The following is a 21,791-nucleotide window of genomic DNA, read 5'->3' as shown; positions in this document are numbered from 1 at the left end:
TCTATGCTGAGACTGTTGTCAAGAATGCTAATTATTACTGAGATTATCAAACAGATGATACAGCTGTCTGCTGGCTATTTCAGTTATGTTGTTCATGCTGAAGTATAGGGAACAGGAAGGGCAATCTATGAGAACATTTTCTCTAGTTTTGTTTGGCATTCCTTTTCCTCTCCTTTGAAGGAGTTTTGTCACAGAAGTCTTAGCATTTATTTTTCACTTGTCTGTCCCGTGTTTTTTCCTGTCTCCCAATGCTGGGTTGTTGTTAAAACTGCAAAATGACTGATTCAAAGTGCAAAGCGTGGCCTTGCTTGGCAATGCCTTTCCCTCAGTCACAGAACATGGATGTTTAAAATAGGCTTGTAAATTCACAAGCTCTCCCCCTTGAAGCTGGTTCAGCTTATTTTTGGTCTAACTTTGGTACAATCTGTTGCACATTTTGGCAGTTTGGCACGTCGTCTCTATACTCGATTAGTTGTGCATGTTTATGATGATGCCTGTGTGTGTTGGAAACATCCTTCCTCATTAGGCTGAAGCAGAACAAATCAGCATTAGTAATCTTGTTGCAATATACATTTTAATCCATGACTATTTTCATATGGGCAGGTTATACTTCTTGAAAAGTCTTTATATTTTAGGTATTGAGACAAGCTTTGTCTCAATAAGGTTCTAAGGTTCTAAGTTTTGTCTCTATGTTTGCAGGGCAGATTCTTAAGTGCGTGAGGAGGAGAATAGTTAAGCAGCTTATTGGACATTTGTGAAGCACTATTCCTAAATTCAAGAAGCAGCGTAATAAAAAAGTACATAGATGCTGTTTGAAAATAGCAGATATGTAGTGCAGCCTGTCATCCTGTCTTGGAGTAGCTGAAATGGTTCATAAGAAATCTTACTGTGGTATTATTTTTGTACATTAGTTGCTTTTATCTCAGCTTGCTGGTCAAGAGCTCAGTACAAAGTGACTTGATTAATGCATTCACATCTCCTGTGAACAGGGGCTTGAGAGTCCTGCCTCCCTTAATCTTGATGCCTCGATGACTAATAGCTTTGATAGAGGATGGTCTGATTGAGCTCATATATTTGGAGGAAGCTCTGGGACTGTGCGGGTTGTAGGAGCAGATGACAGCGGCCCTGAGAGCACAGAATTTTGACTTCTTCAGTTATAGCTATTAATGAAAAAACTTTACTTAGATTATTTATCATACATAATCATAATCACTATAGTAGTCATTGCTGTTGGAAAGAGAGTAGAAGACACAGCTGGATCTGTAACTTTTATTTAAAAGAAAAAAAAATTCTTCAGAATTGGTTTCCTTTAGCCTGGATGGATGTTGTCTGATGACTTTTACAAGAAGCATCAAGTTGTCTTCGTTTCAGTGGTATCTGCCTTAGGCTACAAACTTGTGCTTGTCCTAAGTTTGCTGATTGCCTGAGAAAATTAAAAACTTGTCTTTCATGATTTCCTCTGCTTTTGCAAGGATGGGAGAAATGGAAACTTTCCTTATTTACAAATTAATCCATTCTCTTGTTTTCTTTCTGTGGAATTTTAATACAGTTTCACGGTAAGCAAGTAATAACATGGCCTCAGTGTCCAGGCTCTCAATCTTTACTTAATAAGAAACAGCAAGCAAGTATTCCACAAAATTTAAGGAGGCATAGATACTTCTGTGCTGTAGCTGGAGTAAAAACATTACCCCTGATCTTCAGAAAATCTGCGGTACCGAGGAGGAAGCAACTAAAAGTAGAGAGGAGAAACAGCACCAGGATGAAGAGGGAGCAGACATTTCTGGAATTCGTTGCCTTGTAAAAACAAGGCAAATTTAGGGTTTTTTAGAAGAAGGCAGTTAGGCTGGGAGACCTGTAACTAACAGGATCTGGCCACTCAAATTCTGTTACCACGTCTGCCTAGACTTGGATGAATTTAATCCAGAGGATCCTGGTTCCATCCATCCCTCTGTTGTTGAGCAGACCGCTGTGGAAGTCATTAGAAGGTGTTTTTCATGTCCCACTCATCTCACTGACTCCACTAGCTACAATTATTAAACAGATAAGATAGATAACCCCTCAATGCTGTTGGGGTGTCAGCAGGGTCGAAGTCTGACCCATAGAAATGTCATATATCTAATTCGTTTGAAATCTGTGAAAGTTATATACAATTTCTCACCAACTTCTCTTTTCTTCATGTCCTTTTGTGCTTTGCAATAGCTCTTGTGGTAGCTGTTAGTCCTGGAAGCGTCACTTAGTTTTCACACTGTCACAAATCTTTAAGTTTCCTGTATTTGACAAGCATTGGTTCTAGTGCGTCTTCCCCACTCCCGACATGGTATCCAGGAGAGCGCTTTGTAACAACGAGGTGCTGCTTGGACAGTCCCCAGTTTTGAACGCTTGTTAATCTGGGTCTCACTTTGAATTTGCCTTGTAGATGCAGTACCGAGCACCTTGTTTTTCAAGTCAGAGAGCCCCTGCTGCTAAACAATCATTATGTTATGAATCAAACATTTGTGGCTCCTTCTGAATATCAGCTCTCTCCTGATGATAATAAGATGGGCAGTAAGGCTTCTGATCTAGCCTCTCCTTTCTGTCATTTTGGGTTCAGTCCACTTTGCTTTCTGTTTTTTGTTTTTCATGAAGCAGCAATGTCCAATTCCTTCTTAGATAAAGCCCAAAGTATGGTGGAACCCAGCTCTTCATTTATAAATGAGTGTGGGCACCAGCCTCCTAAATGCAGAAGCAATTGTCTAACTTAGCAGTTGTCACTTCTAGAAATTCATGTCTTTTCCTGCTAAGCTTCTCAAAAATAAATTTCATGGTAGCCAGGCTTGCTTGCTGCACCTCTTCTCAGCACCTTTTGCCTCTCTTTTAAGAGAGAAAATCTACAGAGTTCAGCCTCTGCCAGCATGACACCTTGCTGTGTAATCTGATTTGCTGGTCTAATTCTGAGTGGGGGAAAAAAACAATCCAGATAAGTCATACCAGAGAAATCCTTACCTAGCAGTTGAAGGAAATAATATGCAGTAGTTTTCCGATCATAAGAACAAATTGGATATGCTTTCTCGTTTGTATAAATTGCATCTTCATTAATACTCTACTAGGGCCATAATCACATCTCCTTTTATAGTAAATGAGGCATTCATGTTTTGTGCTGTGGCAGTCATTCTTTAAGCTTTTGGTTAAAAAAGGCTATATGCTGCATCAGCAGATATGTTACACATCATAGATATGTTACCTTACATGTATGTTCAAGTGGCACCGTTACAAATACTTGTTTTCCTCTGAATTGAGTAAATACTCAACAAATTTTACCTGCCAGTACAATAGCTGTGACCTTGGTGGTTTGGCATTACCTTTCAGTATATTGGGCATGCGATATACTCAACGCTCATGAAAACTTTCCTAGTGGAAAATTATAAAAATCTTCTGAGGTGTCTGGGCAGTGAGAACCATAGCGAGCAGCTCCTGTACCCCTTGGGAGAGGCTGGACGCGCCGCACCGGCGATGGCCAGGGCTGAAGGACACGTGTGAAGCACCAGTCAAAGGTGAGGAGCCTCCATCCGTGACAAGCCGAGGCTGAGAGGTCTGCCGGGCGCACTGGGACTTGCGTGATGCCAGAGATGGTGACTTCCACGGTAAAATACCTCAGGGTGTTGCAGAATGCAGAATGCCTTGGCTTGGTTTTTCCCCTTAGTCTTACCTGACCAGTGTAGTGGTAGCACTGTGACAGTTAATGTTCATCTGGTAATGGGGTACAATGGCAAGACTTCATTTTTTTCATACGTTAACCCATATTAGTTGTATTTGTAAAGTTGTGTTTTATTGAAATTTCTGTGCATTCTTCACTTTGAAATACAGCATTAAATAAATATACAACACTAAGGCTTTCTACTTAAGGTAGAAGACTCTATTTCTTGTACTAGTTTTGTTTGATTCTGCTTGGTGATTCTGCTGGTGATCCTTGGAGCCTTTTCATTCCTGCAGTTTGTGGTACTGAAAAACAATTTGTAGTTGCCTTTAGCAGTCTTCTTTAAAAGGATTTTTGTAAGATTGCTGATTTTTTTTCCTTCAGTTCTACATTAAAAAGAAATGTGTAGGGTATAATATAAATAAAATAATGCCAATACTTAATATGAATCTAGAAAAGGGAAGAGTTGCAGACTGTTAGAATTAGATTTTGATACCTGAATGTCACAGGATAGCTGCCATACCTTTTCTCCATCACTGTGTCTTCCATTTTTCTCTGGAAAAAAAAAAAGTGGTAAAAGATTCTCAACTGTTCCTTCTTTTTGGATCACTGATAAGGAGCAAGGATGAATGCAATAATAATGCTTTGGTATCCTTAAATGAATAAGAAATAATCCAAATTAACAAAGCGATTTTAAAAAGGAAAGCAATAATGATGAACTGATGATATGGGGGGCAAGGTGGAGGAATAAATTAAATTAAATGAATTAAGGCATAAGAAGTTTAATGTCCATATGAGGAAGAACTTCCTCATTGTAAGGGTGACAGAGCCCTGGCACAGGCTGCCCAAGGAGGTTGTGGAGGCTCCTTCTCTGGAGATCTTCCAAACCCACCTGGATGCCACCCTGTGCCCCGTGCTCTGGGTGTCCCTGCTGGAGCAGAGGGGATGGACTAGATGATCTCAAGGGGTCCCTTCCCAACTCAACCATTCTATGATCGTGTGAATTCTTGGTTGCTCAGCTGAAGAACGTCTGTCCACCAAGGGCAGTGGAGAGCTTCCCATGCTGGAGCAGCCCTTGCTTCCTTCAGGTCAGTCTGGGTCCGGTCGCATTATGGTCATATGGACATGCAGCTTTTGGAGGGATGGGAACAAAAACCTGAGAACTTGTGCTCAGATTTTAGTGATTGATGTTTTTAAGTATCAGTTGAAATGTTAAAGTTGAACAGAGGCAAGCACTTGTACCATTTTTGTCTTTCCTGCCCACTGGTTTGCAGCTCTTTATTTCTGCCCACTGATGCTTTTGTAGGCTGCCTAGTGAACTGCATTCATCAGCTCTCCAAAAAAAAAAAAAAAAAAAAAAAAAAAAAAAAAAATTTACAATCAGATTTTGCAGATAAAATATTTAAGCTCCAACTTTCATTTTGCTCCTATGGTGTCTTAAAAAAGCTCAAGCCCAATAGGCAAAATATTTAGATGTTCAGCCTACTTTCCAGTAGCTCTTAAAACATCTATGAGGGGTAAAATCATACTTTGGAGAACCTTTTTTGTGGGGGTGCATTTTCTTCTGTTTCTTTTTTTTTATTTGTTTTTGCTTTTTCCTTCTGATTTTTTTTTTTTTGTTTGTTTATTTCTGGGTGTTTTGGGGGGGGCAGTGTATTGGGGTGTTTTTTGTGTTGTTGTTTTGTTAGTTTGTTTCCCCACCTTCACGTGCCGCGTTTCCCACGTCTGGGAGCTCCTGGGCAGGGCTCCGTCAGAGCAGGGCGCCACAGGTCTCCCTGTTCGTGTAGTTTCCCTTTGTGGAGCTGCTCTATCAGCAAGAACTAAACCTGCAGCAGTGGTGAAAAATGTCAGGTTGTCAGTTTTTAAAAATACTGTGGGGGTGGCACTGACAAAATGCCCTGTCCGGGCTCTTTCCCAAGGCTCAGCTACGCTGATCCCTCACCGGTTTATTCCCGGCATTCCCAAATGAAGGCAGCTCCAGGAGAAAGGTAAGAGACACGTATGTGGAGGCGGCAGCAGCAGCAGCAGGATTGGGGAGGCAGATTCTCTGTTTGCAGAGGGTGATGGAAGTCGATCTGCAGCTAGTCACGAAGCAGCAGCAGGACTTGGTGATAGCAATTTGTATCTTTACTGAAAATAGCTATTATGACCAATTATGAGCTATTTTAAATTTAAAAAGTGTGCAGCTTGTTTTAAGCTTTTTTTTTTTTTTTCTCTCTTTGACATTCTTAGGGATCTACAGTAAAGAACTTGTCTAGGTAATTTGCAAGGTAGTGGCCTGGAAAAAATCTCTTTCATTTTGCTGTAAAAAACTATTCATTAAACATTACAAACTCATTTTTTTTCCCCGGTTCTTGCACTAATACAGTGATTTTGACAATTTTTAAAAAAATATTTGACACCTTAAGTGCTGTTTAAAATAAAGACTAGAAAATACGGAAGCCAAATGCAAGGTTGTTAACTAGACAAAACTAGACTTTTCACTATGGGGAAGGGATCAAAATCCCTTGGAATATGGGAATGTCTCAGCTGATGAGGTGTGGTCAGTGTCTGTCTTGAAATCTCCTTTGCTTTTCCGGAGAAGTAAACTGGATTGTGAACTTCCATTATTAGGAACAAATAAACAACTCGGGAATCCAGTTTTTCTCCTTTACCTGTTTTAATTAAGAATGATGTTAAGCGTGAAGGTGTTTTTTCTGTGACTGTTCTTGAAGAGGGCGTTGAGGATAAGCGAAGTTGTGCAGCCATCCCTAAATGATAATATAATCTTGTTGACTGCTCAGTGACACTAGGAGTAGCTCTGTTGGTAAACAAAAGAAAGCTCTAATATTTAGATTTTCAACCTCATCTATAGAATAGATGGCCTTTTTAAGCTAAATTTGTGTTTGGCCTGAAAGAATAGCAGAAATGCACCATAAACTTAACTAATTGGTGCATCATCTTCCTTTCTGGTCCACAGAAAAGCCTTGGGGTCCTTACTTTTCACCCAAAAAGAATTAGGAGACCCCTCCCTTCCATTGTAATCTGTGCCATTGTAATCTGAACTTTTCCCTGAGTGAAATGCTAGGATAGACAGTAGTGGGTGACTCAGTGATGTCATTAAGGATCAAAAAATCTAACTTGTGTTTTCAGTTATAAGAATTGACAGATGTATACAATGAATGACAGAATTTTTCTTGATTGTGTTTGTGTGCTGTCCAGGAGACTGTCCAGGAGTTGTCCCATGCACAACTGGTCAGATGCGTTGGCTAAACTGTCATTTCTAGCTACCAGGCTGAGGCAGAAGGGTTTTGTTTGTTTTGGGGTGTTGTTCTTTTTCCCCCCTGCAGGAAAAGGAACAGAGTTTGTTCTGAGTTACTATTGCACGTGCCTGTAGACTGGATTAGATTTTGTTTTTTATTTCCCATTTTGCACAGCTTTATGTATTTGAGCTTTAGATGCTTGTACCAAATATCTCTCTGTGTGTTTATCTGTGTGTGTGTGTGTATTTATACATATATTAATTAAGCAAAAAAGCTTACCAAGAACTTCTGTTATTTTGAGGGCACAAAAGCAATCTTCATAAAATACAAGTTTGACTTAGGGGTTAACACAAATGTTTTACGAAAGCAATAATTTTATAAAATGTCTTTCTTTTAAAACTTCCGGACCAGTCTTAAATTTTACGCAATAATACTGCTAATTGGCAAACCTAAGATTAGCAATATGTTGCAAAAGATAGCTTGGGGCTTGGTTTCTTTTAAAGTACTGGAATACTCATTCATGCGCTTGATAAAAAGCATACTTAGAAGGCGGGATCATTTAGCAGGCTCGGCAAACCGCGTGGCTCTCCAGCTGACGTAACAGCATTTTCATAACCAAAACTGTTAAAATAAAAGGAGAAAATATTCAGAAGATCTCTTTTTCTGAGAGAGTGTAAAAAAAAGGAACTTGGCTTTTAATTAACCAAGTGGTTTGCTTGTTTCACACGGATGGAGTGGTAGCGGAGGGGTGGGAAGGGCCAGGCCGCGCCTGCCGGGACCAGCCGCTCCGAGGGCAGGTTCCCGGGCGCAGGGAGCGGGGCAGCCCTGCTGGCCAGGAGCCTGCTCTTGTTCAGGTTGCGGGGGGGAGAAGGCCTGACCTCTTTCTGGTTTCTTGTTCTCTTTTCTGTGCAATTTCATGGTGGCTGACTCGCTTCATGATTAGCCTAAAATAAATCAGGAGTTGGTTCTTATTCTGTCGCCCCGCTCAGCCTGGCCTCCCGGCGTCCCAGCTCTTTGCAGCTAGATCACTGGCTTTAAGGTTTTTGGAAGGATATGTATTCTCGCTTTGATGAACTCTACTGTCTGCTAAGATTTCATTTCAAGGAATTACGTGTAAGCTTCATGGAGGAACGGATGTTTCTTAAGAAGCCCAATAAGAGAATTAAAGTAGAGAGGAAGTTTCTAGAGAGTCTTTTTTAGCTGGTTTCTGCTAAGTGGATGTTATGAAAGCACTCAACCTCCTCTGCGTTAACTACTGTGATCTTTGGAGATTTCTGTTTTGGGGAGTCTTTTTTGTTCATTTGTTCATTGTATTAATAAAAAAAAATGGATACTTAGCTTTGCATTTATGGAAAACTAATTTTTGCTTTCGCATCTCTTCCAGTAATAGTTATGCACGAGTGCGAGCTGTGGTGATGACCCGGGATGACTCAAGTGGTGGATGGTTACCGCTTGGAGGGGGTGGACTGAGCTGTGTCACAGTCTTCAAAGTCATTCACCAGGAAGAGAATAGCTGTGCTGATTTTCTTATCCATGGAGAACGACTCAGGGATAAAACGGTAATGAATTGCATCTGCATTGAACCTAAGAATAGACACTTGCTTGTTGTTGTTCATACGTTAGAAAGCAAACGTACAGTCTCAGTCTAATGCTGTTGCTGAGCTGTTATCCATCTCAGTGCTCATATACCCAAAGAGCCACGTATTTCATTTCTGTAGTACCATGTGTTTCAAGAATTAAACAAGCTGATCTTCCCAAAGCTCTAAAACATAGTTTTTCTTTACAGGTTTACATTCATTTGGAAAAACACTTTTTCTACATGTTTTGGGGTGTTTTTTTTTTCTCCCAACAGAGGGTCAAAGTAAAAGCTCTTTGCTAGCTTATTTCTACACTGATGTTACTGTGTAATATCTGTGTTGTCGTCATATAGAAAGTAAGATACCTTACTGAAAACAGTATGAAGGAATTTCTCAGGAAGTTTCAGGCTTTGGCTATGACCAATAAAAGGCAGCTACTTCACATGAAAGCAGCTTTTTTATCGGAAGAAAGCATAAAATTTTCAGGTTGAAGAATCCTTCTGGTTTCATTAGCAAGAAGGTATGCATAGGCCAGCTACATTACCATGAAGTATTTACAATATAGTTGTCCTGAAAGACTTCATGAATGCTACCCTTGCAATACCAAGACTGTAGTGTCTTCTGTAGAGTCTTGGCTGGTTTTACGTGCAGACCTGTGAAAGAGAAGTTTGGCTTGTTGGGACATGATCTGCTGGTTACTTGGATGCCAAGTAGACTTTTCAAGGGGGTTGTCTTAATGTGAAAATAAAGAGAAATAGAAAAAGTGATGGCTTCTGCCAAGGACTTGGCTCTTTCCTGACAATTATGTACACCTTCTGTGTAAGCTTAAGAGGTAGAATTGCCTCTTATATTGTACTGCTAATTCTTTTTCAAGCACACCAACTTCTCCCCTGAGGCAGGGCTGCTGAGTTTTCTGCCTTGACTGGCTGCTGTAGGAAGAAAGCATATAAATAGAAATTGTGCTGACTCAGTCGTTTCAGCGAGGCGTAGTGCTATTAGCAGAGTACCCTGTGTTCCTGCACAACTATGTGCACCTGCAGCTTTTTCCTCACTTTGCAGTAGTTCACTTTTTAGCCTTTTTAAGGATGTTTTTGAGGTGCTTAGTTCCACTTAGAAATGCTTGACAATTTTCTCTAATTCTTAATACTTTCAACTTTCACAGCTTTGCTTCGCAACCTCAGGGGGATGAAATGCTCAGGACGGAAGGCTAATTTATTGCTTCCCCAAAATGTGTATGGAAGTATTGAAACAATGAGTGTCCTGACTGGGGTGTCTTCTCTCCATTCATCCTCCAGCACAGGCACTGTTACATTTCTGCTTCTCATGGAAGACTAAATTCTTCCGCTCCTGTCCAAATATGAGCTGAATTTAATAAAAATGTTTTCCAAACCTTTATACTCCTGAGCAGTTTGGGATTCCCCACCCCGTCTGTTGACCTACTAATCTGTCACGGCAGATTTTGTTCTAGGAAGTTGCTCTTTGAAGTCAAGCCCTCAAAAACAGAGGATAGGAAGAAGCACAAGCTAGAAGAACATTTGTGCAGTGTGTACTGAATAAAGTTCAGGAAACTGGCAAACAAATACAGACGAGGGCTGTGAGAGGAATATTGCAGAGCCAGGGATGCTGGCAGAGTGAAACAGTAAAAGGAAGCAGTATGTGCATACACTTCCTCAGGCTTCAAATGAACTGTTTCTCATCAAAAGCTAATGAATTAACAACGAAGTTACGCAGGGTAATTTAAGACACCTGTTAGCATAAAGGAAACAAGATCCTAGCAGGGTAGATGAGGATATCCTGAGGTCATGGTGCTCTTCCAGGATGGTAGCAGGGATTCGGTGAAGGGAAATCCTGTTAGATAAGGATCAGGTCACTGATCTTAAAACAGTTTTGATCTTTATGCTTGCTATATTACTAATGCCTTACATTTGTTTTAAGGATATCCTTCATGGATTTTTCATTTGAATACGATTTTTAAAAACCCTTTGCCTTTTCAGTCCATGGTTATTTTTTTGTACTGATTACTTTTTTTTTAAATCTGAATAGAATTTGCAGTTTTCTTGTATTCTTGTATTTTTAATATTTCGGTTATTAAGACTTTAAATACATGTTGTCTTGCTGGCTTCAAGGATATTTCATCTGTTTTAGTATCTTAAAGTCATTATGGTTTGGTCAGCTGGACTGCAAATTACTCACATTTTTGCTTTATAAAAAGATATACACTAATTCCAAAAATACTTTTATGGGGTTAAAAAAAGACATTTATAATAAATGGAATATTTTTTCTGTCAAGTCACTGCATGCACGGTTAAAATATATTCCTAATTGGACTACATTTTTTTTTTTCTGTGGCCAGGAGGCATTCTATTGACTGGTACTGCTTCTATGGGAGATACAGAAATTCTCTTATTCTGGAAAAACCCTTATGATGAACTCTGAGCGCTTTTCTGCTGGATGGGGAAACAAGAGTTTTGGAATATACTTCAGACTAGGAAGAGCAAGCAGAATTCAGATATGTGTTTTTTTCCTAAGATAAAGGAACCATAAGCCTGTCAGTTAAGAGGACAATATTATTATTCATCCTTATGTTTCCAAAGAAAAATATCAAAGTCATAATTAAGGTGTTGGGAGGTATCTTCCAGCAGGCTCAAAAGGAATGAGATGAATCTTTTGCCTTATTGCTTCTGGGCAGCTGGCCGTGATTGTTTCCCATCCAAGTGCAGCCTCCAGCAGTACTGCCAATTTCAGCTCCCTTTTGAAGAGCCAAATCTTCCTATACACTTTATAGGTTATGTGGGCATTTAATTGAAGACTGTAGATCTCAGTCGGTAAGTGGAGACAATAAATTAAATACTTGGGAACTGAGCATCAAAATATTGGAATTTCTTATTGCAGAGGCCATAGGGGGAGAGGACGTATTCTTTATACATCAGAATTAATTTACTGTCAGCACTGTTATGAACCAAGTTCAATTATATGTAGAATTTCAAAAAATCCATACAGTTTATTTTAAATATGTGATGGGATTGAAGAAAGTGCATCCCAGTCATTTGTGAAGTAAATCAAAGCACTGTCACCATTGAATCAATTTAGAAGAGGGGCTGCTCGCTGCTAGTTTACCCAACTTGTTTAGATCTGTGTAGGAATGCAAAGATATTTCACAAAGTACCCTTGACATAATTATATGTTTCCTGCTTCATTTTATGCGCCCTCCTAGGTCTGGCTCCAGCCAGTCTGCTGGGAAGAGATACTCTCCATCCTAGCACCGCTGCTCTGTTCATCTGCCTTTTCACTGGCTTGATTCTAGTTTACTATCAGCAGCGCTAAATGTACTTTAGGCTCAAGCATATAGGTTTTTAGAGCCTGATTTTCACTTGTTTGAACAAAAAGTCTCTTAGACCTCTGCTCTGCCTTATGTCCTTCTCCAGTCCTTTGCAATGCAGATTTTTACTGAAAAAGTGACTCGTATCTTCTGAATCGTCAGTCAAGGGTGACAAAGAAGTCAAAAGGTTAAAGCCTCTCTTTTGAGGAGCAAGTAACTGTGTGAATGAAGAAATGCAAGCCTGAAATGGGATATAAATACTGTTCTTCTCTTTAAAATCTGCTTTCTGAGGACTTAACAGTATTTCATTTACTAGGTTAGTCTTCGAGAATGTACTTGAAAGTTTGGGAAATGATGGATAACCACACTTGTGTCAGGATTTTAGTTAAATTTGAAAGCAGCAAATCCTATCCCTGATCCTTTAGTAAAATAAATTCATAGAAAATGAAAGTTTAAACACAGAATCTACCCCAGATTGAAAGAATCTTTTGCTATTTGTAATTTACAGAACTTTTAGTAAGCGGTCTTTCAGAATAGATGTTACTGTTTCTTTAGCAGGCTAATAAGCACTTTTTAATGACAAATTTGTGTGCTTGTGTATGCGTATGCATTTTATATGTGCATATTTTTTATATACACATATGAAATGCATAAAATATGTGCATATTTATAAATATATATATGCATCCACACATTTTTAATAAGATATTTCCTGCTTCTAATACATTGTTTCTGTGCAAGAAATAAGAAAACAAGTTGACAAGACTCCAGAGTTTTGTTGCTTTTTCAGAAATGGATGCAGTAAAAGATAGGATATACACGTTGATGACTTCAACATGAAGCTGCATCTAGAGTATTTTAAAGACATTGTCTACATAAGCGAGCTTGACTCCAACTGTCCAACCTCCTCTAGTCCACCAAAATCACTGAGATCTGAGTGTATATGTTGAGGAGATAGGAATTGAAGGGATATAAGGGCCCCAGTCTCGCAAGCTTTAACCTCTCTGCCTTTCTGTTGTTTTTGGAGTTTCTCTACCCTTGTTTATAGCAAATGCAGCCATGGTGGTCTGGTCTTTAATTGATGTTGAGGTGCTCATGCACACTTGGGCTTGCACATGAACTTTTCCAGAGTGCTTAGAATAAGAGCTCTATAGCATTCAGGCATTCAGTTCCTCTACATGTAGCTCTGTAGACCGTTTTTGTAAGTTGTAAAGACCTGAATCTCCAAAGCAATTGGAGAGTGTCACATGAACTGAGTCTGTCATCTCTCTGAGAAACTCCCATAGATCATGAAGTGCAGGCTTTATACCTGATGGTATATTTGGCTAGATAAGATATAAAGTAGTTGCATATGGTACTTGAGCAGCGCTCTCAGTTCTATTAAGATTGTCTGGTACTATTAGAACTGGTTAGGTTTTTATGTAACTAATGCTCGTCTACTTCAAATAAATAAATAAAATAGTTTGGTGGCCTCTGTCATTTCTTACTGGTGACTCACTTGGGGAAGTATCTTGGCATTGTTTTTAGCCCTATCACCAAGATGATATCACTTCTGTAAACTTTATTTCACTCTGTCTCCCAATTGCACCCCCTTATGATGCAGAAATTGTCGCAGTAGGTCAGACAAAAGATTATATCTTAACTTTATGATATCTTACTGATTATACTTAGGTTAGCAGTGTCAAGAGCCCCTTTTATTTAGCGGTAAAGATGGGCCAAAGGAGAGAATTTAAATGCTGGAGTACTGATCATGCCTACTTGCTTGTTAGCACATTCTCTAACCCAGTTTGGGCCTTTTTCAAGTAGCCATCCCCAAGGCGATGCCCACATCTAGTCTGAGGCCCTGTGTCCTCAAGGGCTCCTTGCTGGGGAAGGCAACAGCCGATGATATTTCAGGAAGCCTCGTGCCCCTAAGCAGCCCTGTCCAAGATTGTGCTGCTTTATAAGACATGCGAGGCATGCCCTTGGTTTCACATGATCAGCTCCCTATTCTGAGAGGTGCAGTGCAAGGATCACATTATCTTAGTTTTGAATTAAGAAAAAAAAAAAAAAAAAAAAAAAAAAAGACACATAAAAATAATGCCATAGGGTCACGTGGGCCTTGGTGGCACGTCGGTAGCATGAATGTAGTCAAGTCATGCAGCCTTGGCTCGAGATTAGAGAAAAGCTTTTGGTTCACAGTTGTGTTGTGTTGCGTTGCGGGAGGGAGGGATTGTTTGCTTGGCCTTTTTTTTCCAAGCAGGAAAGGCATATTTGTCAAACTTACTGCTTATGTGTTTGTAGCTTTGGATGATGAATGATAAATAGTAAGTCTCTCTATGTAATGCTAGAAGTTCTTGAAAGCACAACTAGAAACTAGTAAAATGCTATCTTGTTCCAGGATTTAAGATTTAACAGATTTTTCTCATCCATACAAGGCACATAAATTGTAATATCCTTCAAGAGTGGATATGTGCTTCAAGACAGGAAGTTTTATAGAAAAGTATTTATCTGAGTTATTATGACACTATTAGTGTTGCCCTTAATGAGATGCTGGATGCTGTATTAATAAAGTAGTGTTTTGGTTTTGGGTTTTTTTTTGTTTTTCCTTCATTTAAATAGTTGTGTGTTATTCATTAAATAAATATATACACATACACTGCAATTTAAGAATGCTTTGGACTCCTGGATGTCTGCAGACTCATAGAAATAATCATATTGTTAGCGGTACTGGGTTCCCTTTCCCAGGTTATATCTGGAGATACATGGGATGGACTACTACTTCCATGATAGTTTGCTTCCTTCAGCATAAAAAGCTTTTACAGCATTGTGATTTAACAGGAAAATACTTGTTGTTGCAAAATATATCCAAAGGTGTTTTTGAAAATATAAATAAATGCCTTGAAGGCTAGTGTGTGGGTGCTCTGTGTCTCCCCCAGCTACCCTGGTTGATTTTCAGCTCTGGTTTTACATTTTCATACAACTTTTAAAACTGCCAAATTGGTTCTTAGTTGTCCTGTAAAATTTGGTGTTTCTTTAAATCTAACTAAAAGCAATTAGTGTTGTATATGAAATAATGTCTGGTTTATATTATCTTAGTATTTGTGGGGGTTTGGTTTATTTGCTTAACTTAAAGCTGCAGGCCAGTAAGGTTTTAATCCTGCACTTTATCTCCGGGGCTACTGTCTTGCATCAGTGCTTACTGTCCAGGTTCGAAGTTTCAGTTTAAAGTGTCTAATTATTCAGAAAAGATCCTTTGCCTTCAGATGGATTTGCTTGTCTGCTCGGACAGAGCCAGCATGTGCTTTGCTTTTCTTTCATTTTCCCAGGGATTTTGACTAACTCCACTGGGAGCAAGTGGTCATGGAGGTATTATAAGAATCAGTATTTTCGATGTCAGACTTGCATCTCTCGTTTCTATTTTGGGTAATGTAGTGCCTGAATTGTTGGAATTTTGAAAAGTAGAGCCCCCTGCAAAAAAAGTCTCACAGACCTAGACAATGTGGTAATGTGAGAAACCTTCATTTTTAACCACCCTTTTTAGAAGGAAAGAAGTTTCAAATCATCATGAGGAGCAGAGTACAATCATCTACAGCAGACAGGGTTGGGTTTTGTTCATTTTTGTTGCCAAAGCACCGGACCCTATCTATTTACAGCAAATAGATTCCTTACTACTTTGTAGGCAGCTGCACACAAATTTTGCTGAATTAGGGAATTCAGAGCAGAGTATCAAATTTTTAATTCTGGATTCAGAGCAGAGTGTCAAGATTTTAATGCTGAAAGGATTCATATGTGGTGAGCAAAGGCTCTAGAGACAGGGATGTGAGAGCAACACAGAAAGCAGTTAACTCTGGAGATGATTAACAGCTAGGTGTGGGGCAGGGACAGGAGATGGGAATAAAGATCAGCCTCAAATATCCTTCATTATGTAATACTTACACAAGGAAAGACGAGGAAGAGCACAAGGCATTATGTAAGAGCAATAAAAGCACAGGAAGAGTTTTGGGTTTTTTTTTTTTTAAGTTTTGAGAATTTTCTCACTCTTTTTAAAAATTTATGTTATTTTTCCAGATGCCATAAGAAAATTTTGTATTAAATACATAATGAAATAAAAACCACCTGAAAATGTCAAATATGTCAATATTAGAAATTATATTATAATTGCTCACTTACCTGACCATGTAGATTTTTCAGAATCTGATAGTAATATGTTGTTTTACCATGTCTTAGCGGTATATAGTGATACAGGCATAGCCTTAGATTTTTTTTAATCAAAAACTGTTCAGTATAATTGTATTAGATGTACTGAATTTTCCCAGTAAATTAAATTTCAAAGATATTTTAAATCTTAATGACATTTAACTAGGGAAATGGTGTAAAGACTGTGACTTTTCTTCATTAATGAATATATTATTTTCATATCTTGAGTGGTTTCATAGCCAAATAATATCTGTATGTTATGTCTCATTATTGTTTTAATAATAGGTGAACGTGAGCTATAGACACTTAGGTACAAATTGTCAAGATGTATAAGAAGTTCTCAGTTTTGATTCTTTTCAGTGTTTAAAACAGTTCTCCTGCATTCTCTTTTCAGTAGCCATTTTGGGAGAAAACTAAAATGAAACTGCCTGAAAACAGCATGAAGTTAGTTCAGCAGTGAATACTTTCGTAGGATAATTATACAAATAAAACTCCAAGAGTTTTAGTCGCCGTTATTATCAGCACAATAACTTCTCTTCAGGGCATAGCATAGTTCGTTTGATGAACTGATAGTAAGTCAGTACTGATGAAAGTACTGGTCTGAAAATTAAAAATATGTTCTGAGGCTAGAAAAAGAAATTCATGAAGAATTATGCAAAAGGATTGTGTAATTCATGCTGCTTATCAAAACTGTTAGTAAAGAATTGGCCATAATGGCTAACAAAGTTACAACCTCATAATAAGAAGAAACTTAGAGACTCTTAACGATAATTCACAGGTATTTCACAAAGACTGTCTTTTGTCCCCAAATTTGGTATGTTAATCACTGATAGCTTTTTCTCCTCTCCTTTCTGGAAGGTGGTCTTGGAATGCACGTTAAAGAAGGATCTCGTTTACAACAAAGTTACTCCTACTTTTTACCACTGGAAGATTGATGACAAAAAGTTTGGCCTCACGTTTCAGAGTCCTGCTGATGCAAGAGCATTTGACAGAGGTATTCGGAGAGCAGTAGAGGATATTTCACAAGGTATATATTTAGGCGGAGGAGTTGGGGGGCGAGGAGGGGTTTGTGTATTTATAAAGGTGCTAAAAGTATGCAAAGCACTTCAGTTTAATGCTGGTAGTATTTAAAGAGATGGATTGATCTGTAGCATTATATATGTATCCAGATTATAATGGATGTTTTAAAGATAGTACTTCTGGCATTTCCAAAGACCCAGATGTCTTAGGTTGTTTTAAGGACATCAATAAGGTAGTTCCTGTAGAACAAGCATTGCCTCTCCTGTAGAGATGAGGAAAGGGAGGAAGCTTGAGAGCTTTATTCAGGTCTTCTCAGAAGCTTGTTCATAGACTATGAAGTTGAATGAGTTGAGACCTCTAGTTCTCTGCCTTTCTGCTCACACTTTCAGTTCACAGACTTTTTCGCATACTAGAAGGCAACATGGTAGTTCTGAAGGTAGATTTGCATGGCACTAAAGAATTTTCTCTAGTGGTGGACTAAGCTGCTTCCAGAGTTTCACTGATCTCATGGAAATAATGAACTAAGAAAATTATTGTAAAGCTTCAATTTTGAGAAAAAAATAGGATAAATGTATTGCTGGGTGGGAGGAGAAAAGAGGAGGAGAAGGGAGCAAGGATTTGTTGAATGGAGAGAAAGTTTCTTTCAGAGCTGTAAAAAGCAACTCAAGGGAAAGTTTGGAAGAAAATACTCATTTTGTGCTAGCAATTTAGGGGATGGGATTAGTGTGCATGTTTTAAAAAGGCAAAGGGTAGGTTTTTTGAAGGAGAACACTCTTTGTCATATTGAAATGAATTCTTCTGAGTTATGCAAATATTGTTATCCCTGCAACAAAAGTAATGAGAGAACATTATAAGCACATGCTTTTTCTTTCTTAAGGACTTAGAACTCCATTTTCTGTAGATTTCAAAATTACAAATATAGGACAGCATGCTGACTGAAACATACATGTCTTTAATTTTCAAAATGCTGTGTTAACAAGACTGTGCTACTTCATTTCTGACTTTTGGGGATACTTTGAAAATTCTTGTACAAGAAAGGTGTGAACAAGATAAATAAGAATGTGTCTAGAATATTAAATAATACAGAAATTAGAAATGAATTTATTGAAATGAGATTATGAAATACAATAATCCGTTTGCATAAAAAGTGAACAAGTTTGTTCATATTATCTTCGGTGGATGTTGAAGGATGGAAGCAATAAATGATAAATAAAATGAACTTTGATTATTCTGTGTTTCCTACTTTCTCTGTAGGTTATCCAGCCTCCCAAAATGATGTTGAAGTGGCAGAAGACTGCTTTCAAGTAAGTATTTCCATTTTTTTATTAACTGTGCAGTTATTTATGGAAGATATTTGAACTTTTTTTTTTTGCTTAGCAAGAATAAGCAAAATTGGAGCAGCAGCAGATTTAAGTTTAATAATGTAAAATAAGTTCCAGAAGATTTATCTAGAAGCTTACGATACTATCTGCCTTAAACTTAGTAGTGAATATTTAATCAGTAAGATGATTAGTCATCCTAAGATGAAGTTTTGAGTTTAAAATGTCTGGTCCAGTCATGTCCTCTTAGCAGTCATGAGAAGATGAAATATTCTTCTGAATGAAAATAGACATTTGTTTTCCTAGACAAATAGAAATTTGTTCTAGAATCTCTCTGCAGTGATACGTACTTCTGACTCTCTATGACTGGGATTGAAATGATCCTGAGATAATGGTTAAAAGAATCTGATCTAACCTGAGGCAGAAGTTCAAATATTTTCCAGAAACATATATACTAAAGTAGAGCTACTTGGATAAAAGTTTTTATTGATCTGTCTCAGCATGAGTTTTTTTGAGCAGTTGCTGTGGGCCCTAATGTCATCAGAGGTATTAACTTAACTCATTCAGTGCTTCGAAAGTATAATATTTACGCAATAGTGTATCAAATGCTACAAAACCAATGCATAGAAATGCCCTATATCACCCAGAAACCCATATAATTAAGAATACAGTAATACAAGCAAATATTATGCATACTTACATACAGTAAATAATTGTAATGTAACCAAGTAGAAAAATGCTTGTGTTCTTGTATGCATGTCATCTATTTTTTCCTATTTTCCTACCTAATCTTTTTTTTTTATGTTGCCTAAAAAGGGCTTTGTTTTAAGACACTTTAACCTTACTTTAATAATCAGATATTTGTGGATTTCAAGTAGCAATAAGTTTTTGACAGAGTGGAGAAAATGTGTGCTAAAGTGAAGGCAACCCTTAATCAGCTTTCAAGAGATGTATTAATCCTTGCAATAAAGCATGTTTCAACAATTGTGCAATTTTTACAGGCCTAATGAGATTACAGGAAACAAATTGCCTCTTGATTAGACTGCCAAGTTATTATATTTCTGTATAGGAGTGCCAAAGTTGAAGTCAATACCTGTGATTCCCTATACTTGCGAACTTGGTTATTGGTCAAAAAGCAGAGAAAAGAAAATTACATCACATATTATATATACTTAAATCTATCCTTTTATGAAGTGGCTGTTTAAATCCTGTTACATTCCCAACAGCAAAACTCTACCTGATTTCACCATAGTACATGTGCTCTAATTGTGGATCCGTGCTGTGGATAGATAATAAGAATTACTTGTGTACTAGTGGCAAAAATTACTCCATTTGTCTTACTGGATCCCTGCATAACATAGTAAAATATGTGATGCTAGAATTGCCAATAATGCATCCATAATTGAAGACATATGATGTAGAAATACAACAGCATTTAGTTACAGGTCTACTCATTAAGAAAGGTATTCTGGAAATGCTAACTAATAGACATTCTTCTCCAAATGGTTCTTTCTTTTCCCCTTCCAAATTTGATTTACTATTGTAAGTAGAAGTTGTTGTCCTAACATTTTCAAATTTAAGGAAAAAAAAATTTAATAGAAGATATTGTGCTATATATTTGAAGAGTCATGATGACTTTTTATTTCCACAGTATAATTTAAACAGTCTAATGCCTTTCCTGTTTGTTCTGTGAGACATTCTCCCAAGTCTCTAGCAATATTTTTAATTGTGTCCTATTAAAAGTTTTAGAATATGTGCACAATATATGCTTACATATGCATAGGCATTTTGGTGAGTGGGCAGAGTGTTAAGAGATTGACACATAAGTATAAAAAAAATTCCAGTCGCCCCCATACACAGTATTGTTTCATCATAACAGATCTTCTAGAAGTGTCATTTATAGCCTTTGATGAATGATATACAAAAGATCAAACAGTAGAGCTTATCCTCATAATTCATAGTTTAAGTAAAAATACTGAATAGCCATATTTTTCCTAAAATAATAGGATATCAAAAAGAATAAAGAGTTATTTCATACTTTACTTTTCATCGCAGGGTTGTTAATGTACCTAGATTTCTATCTTCTTGATACGTTAATTAACACGGTGGCCCAAGTTTCCAACATGTCATCTGTCAGGATGTCATGTCTGAAAACATCAATTTTAGAAGGTTCTTGTCAGTTCTGTCACTGGCCATTCGAGCGTGTTGCCCATGCTAGTCTAAGCATCCTACTCCCCAGGATTCCTATATTTACTGCATACATTTGAAGTATGAATATAGTAGCTACTGTGTACATAAATTCGATTAACAGTTGTCTGGTTTTTAAAATCAAGATAATTGGCAATGAAGAAAGCAAGACGTGCTTCGTAAGTTGTTTTACTGGTCAATTATAGTCTGTGCTGCAAAGAGTAAATGAAATGATCCAAGTAATATCTAAACATACATTCTGTTGTACAGCTGGGCACGTTGTATTATCACATTTCATAACTGTAGAAGACAGAGACACAGCAGTTGTCTAAGACATGTTTGGAACGTCCAAAAATTGAATTCATCTAGTGCTCTCCTGGCTAGTATTTTGCTCACAATATTTTATCTTGGGTCACTACATTTGTTTGTAGTCTTTAAATAGAAATTCAAAAAGAAAGCATCTTCACTGAAAACCAAATATGTCAATCATAGTTCCTTTATTCAAAAATAGTGGGGGAGTGGGGAGCAGGGAGGTTTGTAGCTGCTCTTAAAGGTTGCATAAATTATTAAAATTACAGTAAGTTGCTAAATGAACAAACTATGTGCGAGTTGCTGATTCTGTTAAATATCCCTTAATCTTACTAGATTCATCTGAAATAGAAGCACAGAAATGGGTTGGTGCAAAACTGACTGCCTTATAATGTCTGTAAACAGATACTGGGAATAAATATGTGTATATACATTTATTTATATGGGGTTGTATACTGGGAATTTGTTTTGATGGGAGGTTTGAATTTTTTGATATAAAAGCAGGAGTTCCTATGAACTGAACAAGCTGCGTGGCTGCTGTAGTTTGCTTGCCTGTTCAAACGGCAGCTCTTTCTGCTGTCAGACAGAAAGCACTTTCTCTAGAACTGTTCTAGCTAAATTGAAAAATGTTAAAAATAGAATCCAGAATTTTCGTAGAAGTAAATCTAACTAAAAAAATCTACATCTCATACATTTTTGGGGGCACTTAGAAATAAAGTGCATAACTCTTAATTTTGAGAACTGAAGAATACAATTTTTGAGCCTCAATTCCTGCCAATTTTATTTGGTTCAGACATACTACTGAAATTTGCCAGGTAACCAGCACTTCTTAACAGTTTTGAGGTAAGAAGAACTGGAGCACTCGAGTTTACTACTGTTGGCAGAAAAAAAAAAGATGGAAAGTATAAGGGGAGGGAAAAGAAATTTGACTGGATTTTTATTTCAGAAGTGTGGGTATGGCTGATC

General features: G+C 37.7%; 1 protein-coding gene across 1 annotated transcript in view; it reads left to right on the top strand.

Annotated features, from left to right (window-relative positions):
- Positions 1 to 21,791, top strand: part of SPRED1 (sprouty related EVH1 domain containing 1) — a 54,152-nt gene that overhangs the window by 21,566 nt on the left and 10,795 nt on the right. Inside the window, exons 2-4 of the mRNA XM_026051803.1 lie at positions 8,300 to 8,474; positions 16,849 to 17,017; positions 18,265 to 18,314. Of these exons, the coding sequence (XP_025907588.1) occupies positions 8,300 to 8,474; positions 16,849 to 17,017; positions 18,265 to 18,314 (394 nt within the window). The remainder of the gene's footprint in view (positions 1 to 8,299; positions 8,475 to 16,848; positions 17,018 to 18,264; positions 18,315 to 21,791) is intronic.

The sequence above is a fragment of the Nothoprocta perdicaria genome, unplaced genomic scaffold (genome assembly GCF_003342845.1).
Source record: "Nothoprocta perdicaria isolate Ctin4 unplaced genomic scaffold, notPer1 scaffold_8, whole genome shotgun sequence".
Taxonomy (NCBI): Eukaryota; Metazoa; Chordata; class Aves; order Tinamiformes; family Tinamidae; genus Nothoprocta; species Nothoprocta perdicaria.
The sequence above is the reverse complement of the archived record's forward strand: the minus strand, read 5'-3'. Positions and strand labels throughout refer to the sequence as shown.